Raw genomic sequence first — 15,936 nt, forward strand, 5'->3', positions numbered from 1 at the left:
TTTTTTGGTTGCCATTACTTCTGCCAGATGTAACTCTGAGCTTCAAGCCTTATGCATCAAGAGTCCAAACTTGATTTTTCATAGAGATAGTGTCACTGAGAACTAATCCTTCCTTTCTGCCAAAAGTGATCTCTGAAATGGCCATTAACCAAACCATTGAATTTCCAGTTTTCTTTCTCAACAATTCGAAGGAGAGTATTGCCTTCATACCCTAGATATTCACAGCCAAATTTGCTTCTACTTGAACAGGACCTAGATTAGGATGTGCTGTTGCTAAGGTCAAATTGGCTAGATGGTTGAAAGACTGTGCGACCTTTATTTATGCACAATGTAATATTCCATTGCCTACTACCATAAAGGCTCATTCGACAAGGTCGGCAACTTCTGCTGCCTTCCATGCCAGTGCTTCTTTACATGACATCTGTGCAGCTGCAACTTGGGTTACGCCTCATACCTTCATCAATCATTACAAATGGGATTTGGCCTCCAGGGGAAGAGCATCTTTTGGTTCTGTGGTGCTCCGGAATGTCCTTTCATGAGAGCCTCCCAGGAATAGAGGTAGCTGGGGACTCTGTCCCACACGTGAGGAATGAACGAGGATTAACAGTATCAGATAAAGAAGTTATGTCTTACCATAAAGTTCCATTTGTATTGTTGATCCTCGTTCAGTCATTACAACCCTCCCTCATTTCCCCCTCCTGTGGCTTCTAGTGGATCTCACCATCCGGTTCTTTGAGGTCATTTGACCAGAGGTAGCCTCTACCTTCTTTTGACTTGCAAACTCAATCCGAGGTAACAGGGAGAGGGGAATTCTGGGTAAGAGTTTTAGCTCGAGAGTTTGTAGCTGACACGAGCTTGGAAGATGGCCGGCTCGGTTCCGATGTCGGAACCGATACTCAGACTTAATGACTGAACGAGGATCAACAATACGGATGGAACGTTATGGTAAGACATGACTTCTTTTTACTGTTAGCACTGTGCAGTGCTAAGCATTGTTTTTTGAGGCTTCGAACATAGTAGAAGAAGGCCTTGTGGTTGTCTTTAACTGTGGTGGTTATTTTTGCCCTCATATCAAGCTTTGGTTGATTTGATCAGGGACTGGAGTCTCTTATTAAAGGAAAACCGCACCCACAGACTCAAGCATGTTTATTTCATCATGCTTTAGTGTTTCCTAAATTTTAACACCACTAGGACTATTTACAGGGTTTTAAATATTTTTATACATCATTTCTGAGTCTGACCACATGGGTTCTGGCATCTTGAAGTAGCTCTGATTGTTTAGTCTGCCTCTAGGTATCCCACAATGCAGGACTTGTCTGTAAAAAAAATTCTTCCTAAAGCTGCTGTCACTGAATTGATTTTACATGCATACACTGCTGTCTTTCAGTCAGTTTTAAGTAACATTTCATGCCGTTTAATGACTACTTAAAACACAAACAGTGCAAATGCCACAGAACAGACTTTCAAAGTACTTTTTGCTGCTGTTTCTTTTTAGAATGGCTAAATTGCAGTCTTTTGTTAAGCCTGAATTGTACTACTTTGACTCACCTCCCATCCCTTTTCGTACACAACTTCCCTAGCTGTTAAAGTGCTAAGGGTAATTTGAGCTGTTACATGCTGTGATTCACAGCTCACAGCAGGAGACTTTCCTCGTGTACTGTTTTTTTGTTCTAGTCTCTAATTTCAGTATGGGTAGAGGAGGGACCAGGGAGCTGTTACATCACAGCATGGATGGGTTTTTAGGATGGTCATGGTGATGTCAGCTTGAGGAGGGAATTGCCCAGCAAACTGCCTGTATTCATTGACCTTGATGACATCAATGAATTGGAGACTGCAACAAGCTTTTCCAGGGCGGGATAACAGTTTTTGAAAGTGAAACCACCACAGTACAGTGAAGTACTCTTCTAGTAGAAAAAAAAAACAATTTAAATGCTGTATTGTTTATTCATAGCAGGGACAGTAAATAGGGAGAAAAATGACAGAGAAGTTGAGCATTTCATAATAGAATCCCTTGTTCACCTTTAAGTTTAGCAAAAACATTTTTAATAACTGGAAAGTTAGTTATTTTTATGTATAGTGAGCTTTTTACCTTTTAAATTCGCATCAAAGCCCATTTACTCATTCAAAAAGTAATTTTTAAAATGAAAATCTAATACATTTTTGCTGCTAATGTATTCCTATATATTGATATGGTCTTGTATTTCATAAACTACAGTCTGCAGTACACCATATATTAATGCACGTATCTTTAATTTGCAGCCCAAAGCAGCCAATGTACTTGGAGCAGTCAATAAACCTTTGTCATCAGCTGGTAAGCACTCGCAATCAAAATCTTCACGGATGGAGACGGTAAGCAATGCTAGCAGCAATTCTGACCCCAGCTCTCCAGGAAGGAGTAAAGGGAGGTGAGTATGAGATTAAATTACTTTTTCTTCTCTGATTTAAATTCACTATGCATAAACATTAAGAGAGTAGAAGTTGTATAACTGTTATTCTTAAAGTATTGCTCTTCTACATAGTTCCCCATCAAGTCTGTCTGTGTATAGGGATACCTAGCTTATAATATACAGTTGTAGGGTGCCCATCAGTAGGCATCAGATGTAGTGTACCCTGGGAATATTAGGTAAGACACCTTATCCATACTTCAGTCTCATTATTTATAAGCTGAATATTTGTCCTGATTTTCACTCTTGTGTCACAGTGGTACAGCTTTAAGCATTGCTGTTTCACAGTACTTGGTTCTCCTTTTCTTGGCCTCCTGTGTGAAGTCTGCATGTTATCCCTGTGACTTTGTTTTTATCAGGGGTTTGGTTTCTTCCTAATCCCACAAGATATGCAGTAGATATAATAAAGATCCTGTAAATTGCATCCTGTCAAGGATTCATGCTCCATTCAGGATAGTTTTTTTCTGCCTTGCTCTCATTGAGTGCCAGGTGAACTTTGGCTTTTCTGCAACTCAGAATTGGAGTAGACTGATAATCAGTAAATAATTGAATATTTTAAGTGTCCTCCCTGTGTTTGCCTGGGTTTCTTCTGGGTGCTTTGGTTTCCTATCACATTTCAAAGACGTGCAGTAGGTGAATTGGACTCTCTGGATTGGCCATAGGTGTGAGTGTGTGGTATGGAAGAATAACTGCGCCAGGGCTAGCCACATGGCAATGTAAACCTTGGCTCTAGATGATTGTCACTGTTGAAGTGACACCTCAACCCCATATGGAAAAATGGAAAAAGGTGTTGTGGATGGATGGATTGAATATCTTAAGTATCGTTCCATCAAATGTCACTGTAGAACATAATACATAACCGCTTTTATTCTGCCCCTTACATGGCTTCCCTGTTAATGTGTTACCTGCTTGGTGAACTGTACTATAAAAACATGGGCAAGCACCTTCATCCATAGTTCATTTCCACAATGTGTGGAGTTACTCCACACTATAGTGAATTTATAGTAGAGTTACAGGTGTCAGTATTTTTGGTAGATAGAGTTAGTCTCCCAAGAGACTTCTGTACCCAATTTGTCAAATTTTCTTTGTTGAATACTGAAACTGTAGGGGTCTCCATTCCCATTGGTGCCATCATGCCTAAGGGAAAAAATGCGAGCATCACCCATTTTACTGTTATTTCTTAAGCTTAGATCACATTCTGTTTCTAGTTTAACTGGAATCATGCATTTTGGAATGTATTAGTATTTATCTAACAATGTTTCTTGCTAGATTAAGTTGCCTAAAGGGACATGTCATTAACTGTAAAAGGGCTAGCTGCTTTATTTTAGATGTTTAGGGGGATAAAAAGTCTTGTAAATGTTGGCTAAATGTCCAGATGTGACTGTTACTTGTCATCCTATAATAGTTTTGGTTTCTGAATTTTTTATTGTTTGCTATCTTTATTAAATATGACACTGTTTAAAAATATGACGTGCATGTGTGTGTGTGTGTGTGTGTGTGTGTGTGTGTGTGTGTGTGTGTGTGTAGTGTATATCAAATCAGTAGAAAATAGAACAAATCATAACATTTTTTTTTTATTTTCATGAAGAATACACTTTAACAATTTTCATTCACTCCAGTGTCACATAAATTGCTCAATTCCTGCCTTCCCTTACATTTCTGAATGTATTGCACCCACAAATACCATTTATTTTTACGTAGTTTGCCTCTTCTGTTTTCTAAAGATCCCACTTCCATTTCTTTTTTTTTTACTTTACAATATTCAGTACTTCAGTTACAGCTGGTTTAACAGCAGCTACCAAAATTACCCTGACCAAAACTTGCCTGTTGTCCTCACTGTTATATGGGGCCTGAATTCTAACTAACTTACAGACCTCCCTAAGGACGGGGAACTAGAAAGCTGCTATAACAAAATTGCCAAATTTGCCATAAAGTCATCCCCTCTAACTCTTCACTTTAAAGCCCTACAATTCCCTAAGATGGCTTGAACTCCCCCTCCACCTCCAGTACGTGCAGCTTACTATAGTATGCAAAATCATCCACATCCCACTGGCTTATCCTGCTCTTAGCCCATTAAGCAACTGTTATATCGCAAATAAATATATCGGATCTGAAGACAAACATCTCACAACTTAAACCTAACAAACCCCTAGGCCTAAGCCTTTATTTTTGCTGTGTGGCAAAACTATGCAACTCCCTTCCTTTAACTGTCAAAACTGCTACTAACCTGCACTCTTTCAGAACCTCTATAAAAGTATGCTTCAACAAAGCTTGAATTTGCTCCTGTAAGGGCCAGGCTGAGGTACTCTTATACCTTTTTCTACCTGTACTCTCTCTATCCCCACTACTAACTTACCCTTCCCTCCCTTCCTCTATACATACTCCTCTGAGGTTACACTTATATGTTTTTCACATCTGTTCCTACTTCTCCCTTATCACACCCTACCCTTCTCTACTCATACTAACCTACACCTTCACCAGTGTAATCTGTTACCATATATAATGACCTCTAGAATATTGATAATCTTTATGGTAATCATCTTTTATATAAGTAATGCTATGTCTTCCTGTTATGATGCTTTCCATATAATTTATACTTGAACACTGTGACTTTATTATGTCTGTCTAGTTTTTCATTTTGTTAACCATATGAATCTAGAGGATGTTCTTCATCTCACATTGCTGCAGTCCTAACACTTGGGTAGTCCGCTGTCCCTCGGTCGGCCCGAATATCAGAGTATAAGGCTGACGTCGGTCAAGGCGCATTTGACTGACATCAGAACGTCAGGGTACAAATGCGCATGACCGACGTCATATCCTCAGTCTTTTTTGCCGCATGGTCCGATGCAGAAGCAGTGTTGCAAGTGCCGTTCGGCGTTCTGAAATTTTTCGAATTCGGAGTTTCAGACCGAAGTCAGAGTTGGTTAAGTACCCCGTTGGGGAATATTTTGGTTTTTTCTTGCCTCAGTGGTTTACCGGATGTCAGAAAAAGTGAATAACTGTATTTCTTGTGGGAAACAGATACCGCATAGGGATTACCATAATTTGTGTATACCTTGTTTGGGACCTGAGCACGACGTTGTTGGGTGTCGCTTTTGTGCTAGGTTCAATAAACACACTATAAAGCGAAGGTTGGATTGTGCCAGGTTGGTCTTTGGGAAGCGGTGCAATTACAATATGCCGTCGGATGCTCCGGCCGCTTCCTCAAAGAAGCGCAAGGACAAGGCAGTTAAACCTAGGTTAGAGGAGTCGTCCGAACCGGACGCCGGTTCTTTAGAGGCGTCAGTGGAACCGGTGGTTCTGACGGAGGCCTCTCTGGAGTCCCAGGGAGAAACTTTGTTTTTACAGGATGTGGCCTCCCAGGAGGCAGGTCAGGCTGTAGGGGCTTCTCAGATAACTGTACTCCCCTCCCTTCCTAAGGTGTCTAGGCCCTCTCTTTCTGCTTCCAAGGCTTCTCCTAGGGGCAGGTCTAGTTTAGCTTCTGTGGGTGTCACTCCTAGTTCTTCAGGTTCTGTGCCCAAAAAGCACATGCTTAAAATGGCAGAAGATTTAATTACTTTAATTAGAGGCTCTATGCCCCCTCCTGATAAGAGGCCTAGGATGGAACCAGTGTTGGGGTATTATGAGCAGGCTTCGGATGTGTCTGAGTCTTCGGCTGAAGACTTGCAGGAGTATTCTCATTATTCTGATTCTGATGTGGATGATTCTACTCATTCTGCTTCTCCTCCTGAGGATTTTTCTTTTTCAGAGACCCTTCACTCCATGAGAGAGCATTTTAAATGGGAAGGTCAGGACTTCTCTGATTCCAGGAAAAGGCTTAGGGAATTTTTGTTTTTACCCCAGCATAGGCCTTTGGCTATACCTCCTGTTCTGAATGTGGTAGAAGATGTGTTTGCAGAGGCTTCTCTTAATCCTGATTCTTTGCCTCCTGCTCCTGTTAAACCAGATAGGTATTACAGGGTGCCTGAAGCTCATAAGTATCTTATAAGAGTCCTAGGGCAGACCCAGAAACTGTTAGCCAGGGGCCTAAGGGTGTTAAGGCTTCTGTTGTCAAGAATCCGGTTCCTGCAGATAAAGAGGCCAGGGCCTTGGATAGATGGGGAAAGAAAGTTTATACTTCTTTCACTCTAGCCATGAGAGCTTTGAATTGCCAGTTTCACATGTTGAAATATCAAAATTATCTCCTTTCACAGTTGAAATCTAAGGTTGATGCTCTGGCGGAAGGTATTGATTGTAAAGAGTTACAAGATTTAGTGCATGTTTCTGAACAGGTGGGTAAGCATTCTTTGCAATGTGGTTTTGATGCTGTACAGGCCTCGCCTAGGGTGGCTGCCACTGGGTCAGTTCTTCGCAGGCATGCCTGGCTGAGGGATCAAAATTTATCTGACCATGTTAAAACTAGGATTTTGGATGCCCCTTTGCAATCTGATGTCTTGTTTGGTTCTCCTGTTGAGGCAGTTTTAAAGAAAATGGAAGACAAGGCTAAGTCTATGCAGACTGTTAAAGATTTTTGCAGGTTCAGCCTCCAAAGTTTAGTAGAAATTGGCCTACTAAGGGGTGGACGATCCTTCTTATGATTCCCAGTCTAGGGGTAGATCTAGACGTGGCAGGGGCAGAGGTCAGGGCTCTTTCAGGCCTAGAACAGGGAGTTCTCCTGCACAGTCTTCGGGTGAGGGCAGGGGTCAGTCCTTTCGTAAACAGACCCAATGACCTACCTTTTCAGGTGCCAGAACCTTCTCGCCTGGCAGCACCTTTGGGAGGAAGGTTGGCACTTTTCAAAGAAAATTGGAGTTTGATTACCCAAGACAGATGGGTATTGGATATCATACATCACGGTTACAGGTTTTATTTCCATACCTTGCCTCCTTTCAAAGGCATGCCAGACATTCCTCCTCAACAAAGAATAGAGGCTCACAAGCAAATTTTTCTGCTACTCCAAATAGGGGCCATACAGCCGGTTCCTATGCCAGAAAGGGGCCTAGGATTTTATTCTCGCCTGTTCCTTGTACCAAAAAGGGGAACACGTGGAGACCAATTTTGGATTTATCTATCCTCAACACTTATCTGGACATTCCCAAGTTCAAAATGTTGACGTTACAACAGCTTTTACCTCTGCTGGGCAAGGATCACTGGATGGTAACTTTGGATCTCAAGGAGGCTTACCTTCATGTTCCTATCAGGCTAAGTTGCAGGAAGTATCTGCGTTTTCGGACTGGGACTTCTCACTATCAGTTCTCTGCATTGCCCTTTGGCTTATCTACTGCCCAGAGTATTTACGAAAGTTCTGGCTCCAGTGATAGCTTTCTTCAGGCTGAAAGGAATACAAATCTATCCTTATTTGGACGATTGCCTGATTCTGGCTCAAGGAAGGGACGAGCTTCTTCGTCATTTGGAATATGTGATAGCAGTGCTAAGATGCCTGGGGTATTCTGTGAACGAAATAAAGTCCAGTCTAGTACCCTCTCAAGACATGTGCTTTCTTGGTGTAAGACTGAATACAGCATCCCAGATGGCCTTTCTAACCCCGGACAAACAAAAGAATCTTTCCCTTTACTTCCATCATCTATCTCTTCAGTCCGGGCTGACTGCAAGGACAGTCCTTCAAGCCTTAGGGTTCATGGCATCTTGTATTCTGGTGCTTCCCAATGCCAAACTGCATATGAGGAAGTTGCAATGGTATCTCAAAAATGTATGGACACAGCACTGCCAGGATCTGGACACTGTCGTTCAAATAATACCTTGCATTCAAAAGGAATTTTTGTGGTGGGCTCAGGAATGTCACCTAAACAAGGGACTCTCTGTGACCCGGCCAGAGGCGAGTCAAATTTTAACGACAGATGCCTCGGACAAAGCTTGGGGAGCTCATCTAAACGGAAAGTGGATACAAGACAAGTGGCCTGTCAGACTACAGCATCTACATATCAACTTGAAGGAGATGTTAGCAGTCCAGTTTGCGTTAATAGCTTTCAAGGATTTACTTCTTCCAGGGCAGGTGTTGATTCTAACAGACAACACAACTGTCATGTGGTACATCAACAAGCAAGGGGAACACATTCTTATCCTCTATGCAGGCAAGCAATGATTTTGTGGGAGACTGCTCTCAGTTTACAACTAAGTCTTCAGGCAAGGTTTCTGCCGGGAGCACAGAACTCCTTAGCAGATGTGTTAAGCAGACAAATCATGGATCCCCACGAGTGGAAACTGGATCTTCATGTATTTCAGAAATTGACAGTGTCCTGGGAACTCCAGACATAGATCTGTTCGCTTCTCCACTAAACCACCAGCTGCCAAAGTTTTGCACAAAGAGGTTTCATCCCACAGCTTGGAAAGTGGATGCTCTTTCTTTCAGTTGGAAAAATCTTCATGTGTATGCCTTTCCACCTCTGCCTCTCCTCCCAAAGGTACTTCTGAAGGTCAGACAGGACAAGCCAAGGATGATTTTGATAGCTCCAGATTGGCCTCTACAGCACTGGTACCCATTACTGAGAAGTCTAGTACGGAAGCCTCCATGGCCTTTGCCTTTGATTCCACATCTGTTGTCCCAGGAGGACAGTCATTTGCTCAATGTCAAGCTTCACTCTCTTCACCTAACAGCCTGGCATATTCTGTTTTAAACCATAGAGGGTCTCAACTTCCACAACAAGTTTTGAATGTGATTTTGGAAGCTAGAAGGCCTAGTACAAGGAAAGTGTACGCAGATAAATGGAAGAGATTTTTGTTTTGGAGTGCAGCTAAGGATTTGGATGTTTCTGAGCCTGATTTAAGTGTGGCTCTTCAATATCTTACTGAGTTGTTAGACAAAGGTTTGTCCTTCTCTTCTATTAAGATTCATGCTGCAGCAATTTCAGCTCACTACGACTGTGACCCACCATTGTTTTCTCATCCTTTGTTCAAGCAATTTCTTAGAGGGGCAAAGAATATAAGACCCCACGTAGGGCTCCTACTCCTGCTTGGGATCTCAATTTTGTGTTGGAGAAACTCACTCTACAACCTTTTGAGCCTGCAGCTACTGCTGAGTTGAAATATTTGTCATGGAAGACTGCTTTTTGTTGGCCATTACCTCTGCAAGAAGGGTTTCTGAATTGCAGGCCCTTATGGCAGTTGAGCCTTTCTTAATTTTCCATAAGGATAGGGTATCTTTACGTACTAATCCTTCCTTTATGCCTAAAGTGGTTTCTAGTGTGGCTTTAAACCAAACTATTCATTTGCCTACTTTTATGCAAATCCCCAAAATAAAGGGGAAAAGATTTTGCACACTTTAGATGTACACAGGCAGTTGCGATATTATTTGGACAGAACTAAAGGGTTCAGACAATCTCAGCAGTTATTAGTTTCTTTTGCTTTGTGCTCTCAGGGCAAGCCCGTGTCAAAACAAACTATTTCTAAGTGGATTGGATTTTGCATTGCTTTCTGTTATTCCCATCATGGCAAAGAGATTCCAGATGGGATTAGGCCTCATTCCACTAGGGCTACTGCCACTTCAACAGCCTTTTTGAGGGGGGTGGCAACTAAGGATATTTTGGAGGCAGCCACTTGGAGTTCAGTGCATACCTTCTCTAGGCATTACCACCTTCCACTGTACTCTAAATCCAGGGCTGGTTTTGCCACTGCTGTGTTGCAGGGCATTTTGGCAGCTCCTGCTTCATTATAGTTTAGCCATCCTCCCTTACCTCTGCTTTGGGATTCTACCCAAGTGTTAGGACTGCAGCAATGTGAGATGAAGAACATAGTACAGTTTTGTACCTACCATAAATGTAGATGTTCGAAGATCCACATTGCTGCAGTCCAATTTACCCTCCCTCCTTCCCCTCTGTAGTTTGAGGTGGTTGTGTGGGTTGAGTTATCCATCTGAGGTATATTGTGTATATGGTATATATTGTACATATTTTTGGTGTTAGGCTGGTTGGTTGTTTAGTTGTTGTCTATGGGTTTTGACCTTTCTTTTTAGGGTCTTCTGACATCTGGGGCAAGAAAAGACTGAGGATATGACGTCGGTCATGCGCATTTGTACCCTGACGTTCTGTTGTCAGTCAAATGCGCCTTGACCCACGTCAGCCTTATACTCTGATATTCGGGCTGACCGAGGGACAGCGGACTACCCAAGTGTTAGGACTGCAGCAATGTGGATCTTCGAACATCTACATTTATGGTAGGTACAAAACTGTACTTTTCAAAACTCATGGAAATGAAAGCCATTCAAGAGGTTCCTACTCACGAACAAGGTCAAGGTTTTTATTCCAGACTTTTCCTGGTACCAAGAAAAGGAACCGACTGGAGACCCATTTTGGACTTATCCATCCTAAATACATTTCTACTCGTACCAAAATTCAAGATGCTCACATTACAGCAGCTTCTTCCCATGCTGGGCAAGGAGTTTTGGCTGGTAGCATTGGACATCAAGGAGGCATACCTGCATGTCCCAATCAGACAAAGCTGCAGAAGATACCTCAGATTTCTTGCAGGTTCAATCCACTATCAATTCTCTGCATTGCCCTTTGGCTTATCTACTGCGCCCAGAGTATTCACGAAATGCCTGGCATCAGTAATTGCATACTGCAGACTACAAGGGATACAAATTGACCCTTATTTGGACGACTGCCTGATCCAAGCGGACAGCAAGCACACACTACTGGAACATCTGGCTTATGCAGCACGTTTACTGAATTCTCTGGGATACACAATCAACAAAGAGAAATCCAGACTAACACCAACTCAGAAAATAACTTTCCTGGGTGCCAACTTGGACACAAACACCCAGATGGCCTATCTTACGCCATAAAAACAAGGGCAACTAACTCAGTACTTCAAAACACTAGCAAATTGTACCAGGCTTACTGCAAGGAAAATCCTGCAGGCTCTGGGCTTCATGGCATCTTGCATCATTTTAATCCCATGTGCAAAGTTGCATATGAGGAAACTTCAGTGGTACCTAAAAAACCTATGGTCTCAACACAGCCACAGCTTGGAAACAATAATACCAATAATTCCCTGTTTGCAAAAGGAATTTCTATGGTGGCCCCAAGCATGCCAAACAAACAAAGGCCTCCCATTCTGCAAGCCTCAAGCAAATCAAGTAATCACAACAGACGCCTCAGATTACGCCTGGGGGGCGCACATGACAGACAGGTGCATTCAGGGCAAATGGTCCCGAAAGGAAAAGCACCTTCATATCAATCAAAAAGAAATGCTAGCAGTGATAAATGCAATTACAGCTTTCAAGGACCTCTTGCATCCAGGACAATTACTTATATGAACAGACAACACCACAGTAATGTGGTACATAAACAAGCAAGGAGGAACACATTCATACCCCCTGTGCAGACTAGCCATGACACTTTGGAACTTGGCTCTGGAAGGGCAAATCGAACTATAAGCACAGTACTTGCCAGGTTTGGAAAACACGTTGGCAAACAATCTAAGCAGAAATATGACAGATCCACATGAATGGAAGTTGCATCCACAGGTGTTTACAAAGATAATCCAAGAGCGGGGAAGGCCAGACATAGATCTCTTCGCCTCCCACAGGAATCGTCACCTGGAAAAGTTTTGTTCAAGGACCTTTCACCCAAAGACCTGGAGAGTGGATGCCCTTTCATTCAGTTGGACAGGATGGACAGTGTACACTTTCCCACCTCTGCCCCTTCTACCCAAGGTACTCTTGAAAGCAAGAGCAGACAGGCCGAAGATGATACTGATTGCTCCAGACTGGCCAAGACAACACTGGTACCCACTCCTAAGGAGCCTAACACATACTCCTCCCTGGCCACTACCTCTAATGCCTCTTCTGCTGACTCAGCACAGCTACAAAACTCTTCACGGTCAGCTGAAAACACTCTGCTGCATGGAAAATCTCTTAACACCTCAGCAGACCCTACTTACCAAAGAGGTGCAGGATGTCATTCTGGAGGCCAGGAGACCATCTACTAGGAAGACTTACTCCGCAAAATGGAAACGGTTTTGCTCTTGGAATGAGAAAAAAGGCCAGGACCCTAGAAAACTGAATTTGCCTCGGGTATTACAGTATCTAGCTGAGCTGCTGAACAGTGGGCTTTCATTTTCCTCCATAAAAATCCATGCCTCAGCCATTTCTGCAGAATTCAACACTGATCCACCTTTATTCTCTCAACCACTTTTAAGACAATTCCTCAGAGGGGCTAAGAATATAAGGTCCCCAAGGAAACAACCAGTGCCAGCCTGGGATCTTAATTACATTCTAGAAAAATTAACATTGCCTCCCTTTGAGCCAGCTGCCTCAACAGATTTGCAATATTTGTCCTGGAAAACAGCTTTCCTTCTGGCCATTACCTCAGCTCGTAGGGTTTCAGAACTACAAGCCCTCATGGCTGTACAGCCCTTCCTCATCTTCCACCAGGACAGGGTCTCCCTTCGAACCAACCCGTCATTTATGCCTAAAGTGGTATCCAGGGTAGCTTTAAATCAAGCCATACACTTACTACCTTCTACCCCAACCCTCAAAACAAAGGGGAGAGGTTGTTACATTCCTTAGACATCCATAGACAGCTTCGTTATTATTTGGACAGAACAAAGCCTTTCAGGAAATCTGAACAACTTTTTGTGTCCTATGCTGTAGGAGCTCAAGGAAAGCCTGTTACCAAACAGACTATTTCAAAATGGATAGGCCATTGCATACGATTCTGTTACTCCTACCATGGGAAACCTGTCCCTGTAGGCATCAGACCACACTCCACCAGGGCCACAGCTACCTCTACAGCCTTCCTCAGAGGAGTTCCTACCAAAGATATTTTGGAGGCAGCCACTTGGAGTTCTGTACATACCTTCACAAGACACTACCACCTGCCTTTATATTCCAAAACTAGAGCAGGCTTTGCCACTGCTGTGTTGCAGGGCATTCTGGCTCAACCCAGTTCCATCTAGTGCCTACCACCCTGTGCGTAGCTTTGGGATTCTACCCATATGTGATTACTGCAGCTGTATGCACGATGAACATAGTACAGATGTCCTTTAAGGATGCATCTGCAGTCATCACATGTGGGTTGTCCTGCCTCAGGCAGCCCTTCGGTCGGCCGGATTCCAAAGTCTGGGTCCGGCGTTGGCTGATGTCGCCCCTTCCCCGACGTCATAGCGTCCGGGGTATAAAAGTGTCAGCCGACGCCATCTTCCTCAGTCTTTCTTGCCGCGTGGTGCTAGAAGCAGAAGCAGTTCGCAAGTGCCGGTCGGCCAGCTCCTGTAATTCAGCTAAACCGAAGACTTCAAAAGCTAAGTACCCCGTTGGGGACTCTTTCTTGCCTCAGCCGATGTCAGATAAAATTAATAATTGCTTAACTTGTGGGAAACAAATACCTCATAAGGATATCCACTCTTACTGCCTACCTTGCCTAGGCCCAGACCACGACGTCTCGGCCTGTTCAGCCTGTGCTTCCTTCAACCGACGCACTCTTAGATGTCGGGCGGAGTTTGCAGAGGAATTTTTTGGGGCTAGTTTTGCTTATAATATACCATCGGAGACTCCGACTTCACATTTAATTAAGAAACGGAAGGACAAGGACCGACACACGCGGTCCGCGGTTTCGGCTGAAACCACGGCCAGGCCTACCGCGAGTGTCTCGGTCTCGGCTGAAACAGAGTCCTTGGTACTTCTGTCCACCGAAACCGTACAACCGACAACCTCGGCCCCGGAGGCCACTTCTGTATCGGTTATTGAATCTCCATTAGAATCTGGTGTCCAGGAACCTTCCGGCACCATTCCCTTAGACAAAACTACTCCAGTACGTGGTGCAGCCAGGCCTCCTGCATCCATGTCTATTAAGGCATTCTCCAGGGCTAAAGCTGCTAAATAATCAAAATCTATGCCTCCCAGGGTTATCCCTCAGGGGCCCACTACAGGTTCTCAGATCCTTAGTTTAGCAGAGGACCTTATTTCTTTAATTAGGGGCTCACAGCCTCATCCGGACAGGGGCTCTCAACCTCCTACAGAAAAAAGGCCCAGGGTTGAGCCCTATGATCCCCACTACTCAGATGAGGCCTCTGATGGCTCTGCTCTCTCAGACTACCAGGAGGTGGCTTTTTCGGCCTACAAGGATTCTGATGCAGAGGAATCTATCCCTTCGGCCTCCCCTCCTGAAGAGCTGTCCTTTGGGGAAACTCTGCACACTATGAGGGAGCATTTCCAATGGCAGGGCCAGGATTTCTCTGATTCCAGGAAAAGATTAAGGACCTTCTTGCATTTGCCTCAGCATAGTCCTTTGGCTATTCCCCCTGTTTTGAATGTCATTGATAATGTGTACTCTGAGTCTAGCACAACCCCTAACACCCTCCCTCCGGCTCCTGCCAAACCCGATAGGTATTACAGGGTCCCGGAATCACATCTTTTCCTTTTCAAGGCACACTCTGCTGATCCAGAAACTATTTCCCAGGGCCCTAAAGGGGTTGCAGCTGTCACTACAAAAAATCCACTCCCCTCTGAAAGGGAGTCCAGGGCTTTAGAGCGATGGGGTAAAAAAGTGTATACTTCTGCTACCCTTTCTCTGAGGGCTTTAAATTGTCAATTCCATATGATACAGTACCAAGAGTATTTGTTAGATGAGTTGCATAAAAAACTGTCTTCACCTGTACCCTTAGATCGCAAATCACTTCAGGATCTGGTACATAATTCTCAACAGGTTAGCAACCATTTCTTGCAGTGTGGTTATGATGCATTGGAAGCTTCATGTAGGTCAGCTATGACAGGTGCAGTCATACGTAGGCATGCTTGGCTGAAGGAACAATCTCTGCCAGACCATGTTAAAGCAAAGCTTCTGGATGCTCCACTGGAAAAGCAAAAGTTATTTGGCTCCACTGCTCAGGAGGTCTTAAAGAAATTTGAAGAAAAGGCAAAATCTGTACAAACAGTCAAAGATTTTATGCAAGTCCAACCACCAAGCTTCAGCAGAAATTGGTCTTCCAAGAACTGGTCCTTTCCAGACACAGAGAGATTTCAGAGAGGCAAGAACAGGCGTGCCAGAGGTAGAGGGCAAGCTAGAGGCTCCTACAGAGGACGTCAATGGCAGCCTCCCAACCAGAGAGGTAGTGCAGGGCCTACAACTGCTGCTGAAGGACAGACTCAATTACTTTACTTTGACACCGCCAACCAGGGCTCAATTGGAAGCACTTTGGGCGGAAAGCTTTCCTTATTCTCAGGAAATTGGCACATTATTACAAGGGACAAATGGACACTACAAATAATAGACAAAGGATACAAGTTCCATTTCCACACGTTACCGAAAAGAAAAGGCATGCCAGACCTGCCACCAAATCAAAGGGCAGAGGCTTTAAAACAAATCTCCAACTTAATGCAAATGAAAGCAATAGAAAAGGTTCCTCTCTCAGAACAAGGCCAAGGATTTTATTGCAGACTCTTCCTTGTTCCAAGAAAAGAAAAGCAATGGAGGCCTATTCTCGACTTGTCTGCACTGAATACTTATCTCATTGTGCCAAAATTCAAAATGCTGACTCTACAGCAACTCCTTCCCAT

The 15,936-nt window shown here is 43.7% G+C and overlaps 1 protein-coding gene across 2 annotated transcripts in view; it reads left to right on the forward strand.

Moving 5' to 3' along the window:
* The window catches only part of PDS5B (PDS5 cohesin associated factor B), a 3,703,643-nt gene that overhangs the window by 3,112,479 nt on the left and 575,228 nt on the right, over positions 1–15,936 (forward strand). For both annotated transcript variants that reach the window (XM_044073218.1, XM_044073219.1), the window contains exon 30: positions 2,260–2,405. In XM_044073218.1, the coding sequence (XP_043929153.1) occupies positions 2,260–2,405 (146 nt within the window). The remainder of the gene's footprint in view (positions 1–2,259; positions 2,406–15,936) is intronic.

Source organism: Protopterus annectens, chromosome 5.part1, assembly GCF_019279795.1.
Source record: "Protopterus annectens isolate FY-2018-M chromosome 5.part1, PAN1.0, whole genome shotgun sequence".
NCBI classification, from domain to species: Eukaryota; Metazoa; Chordata; order Ceratodontiformes; family Protopteridae; genus Protopterus; species Protopterus annectens.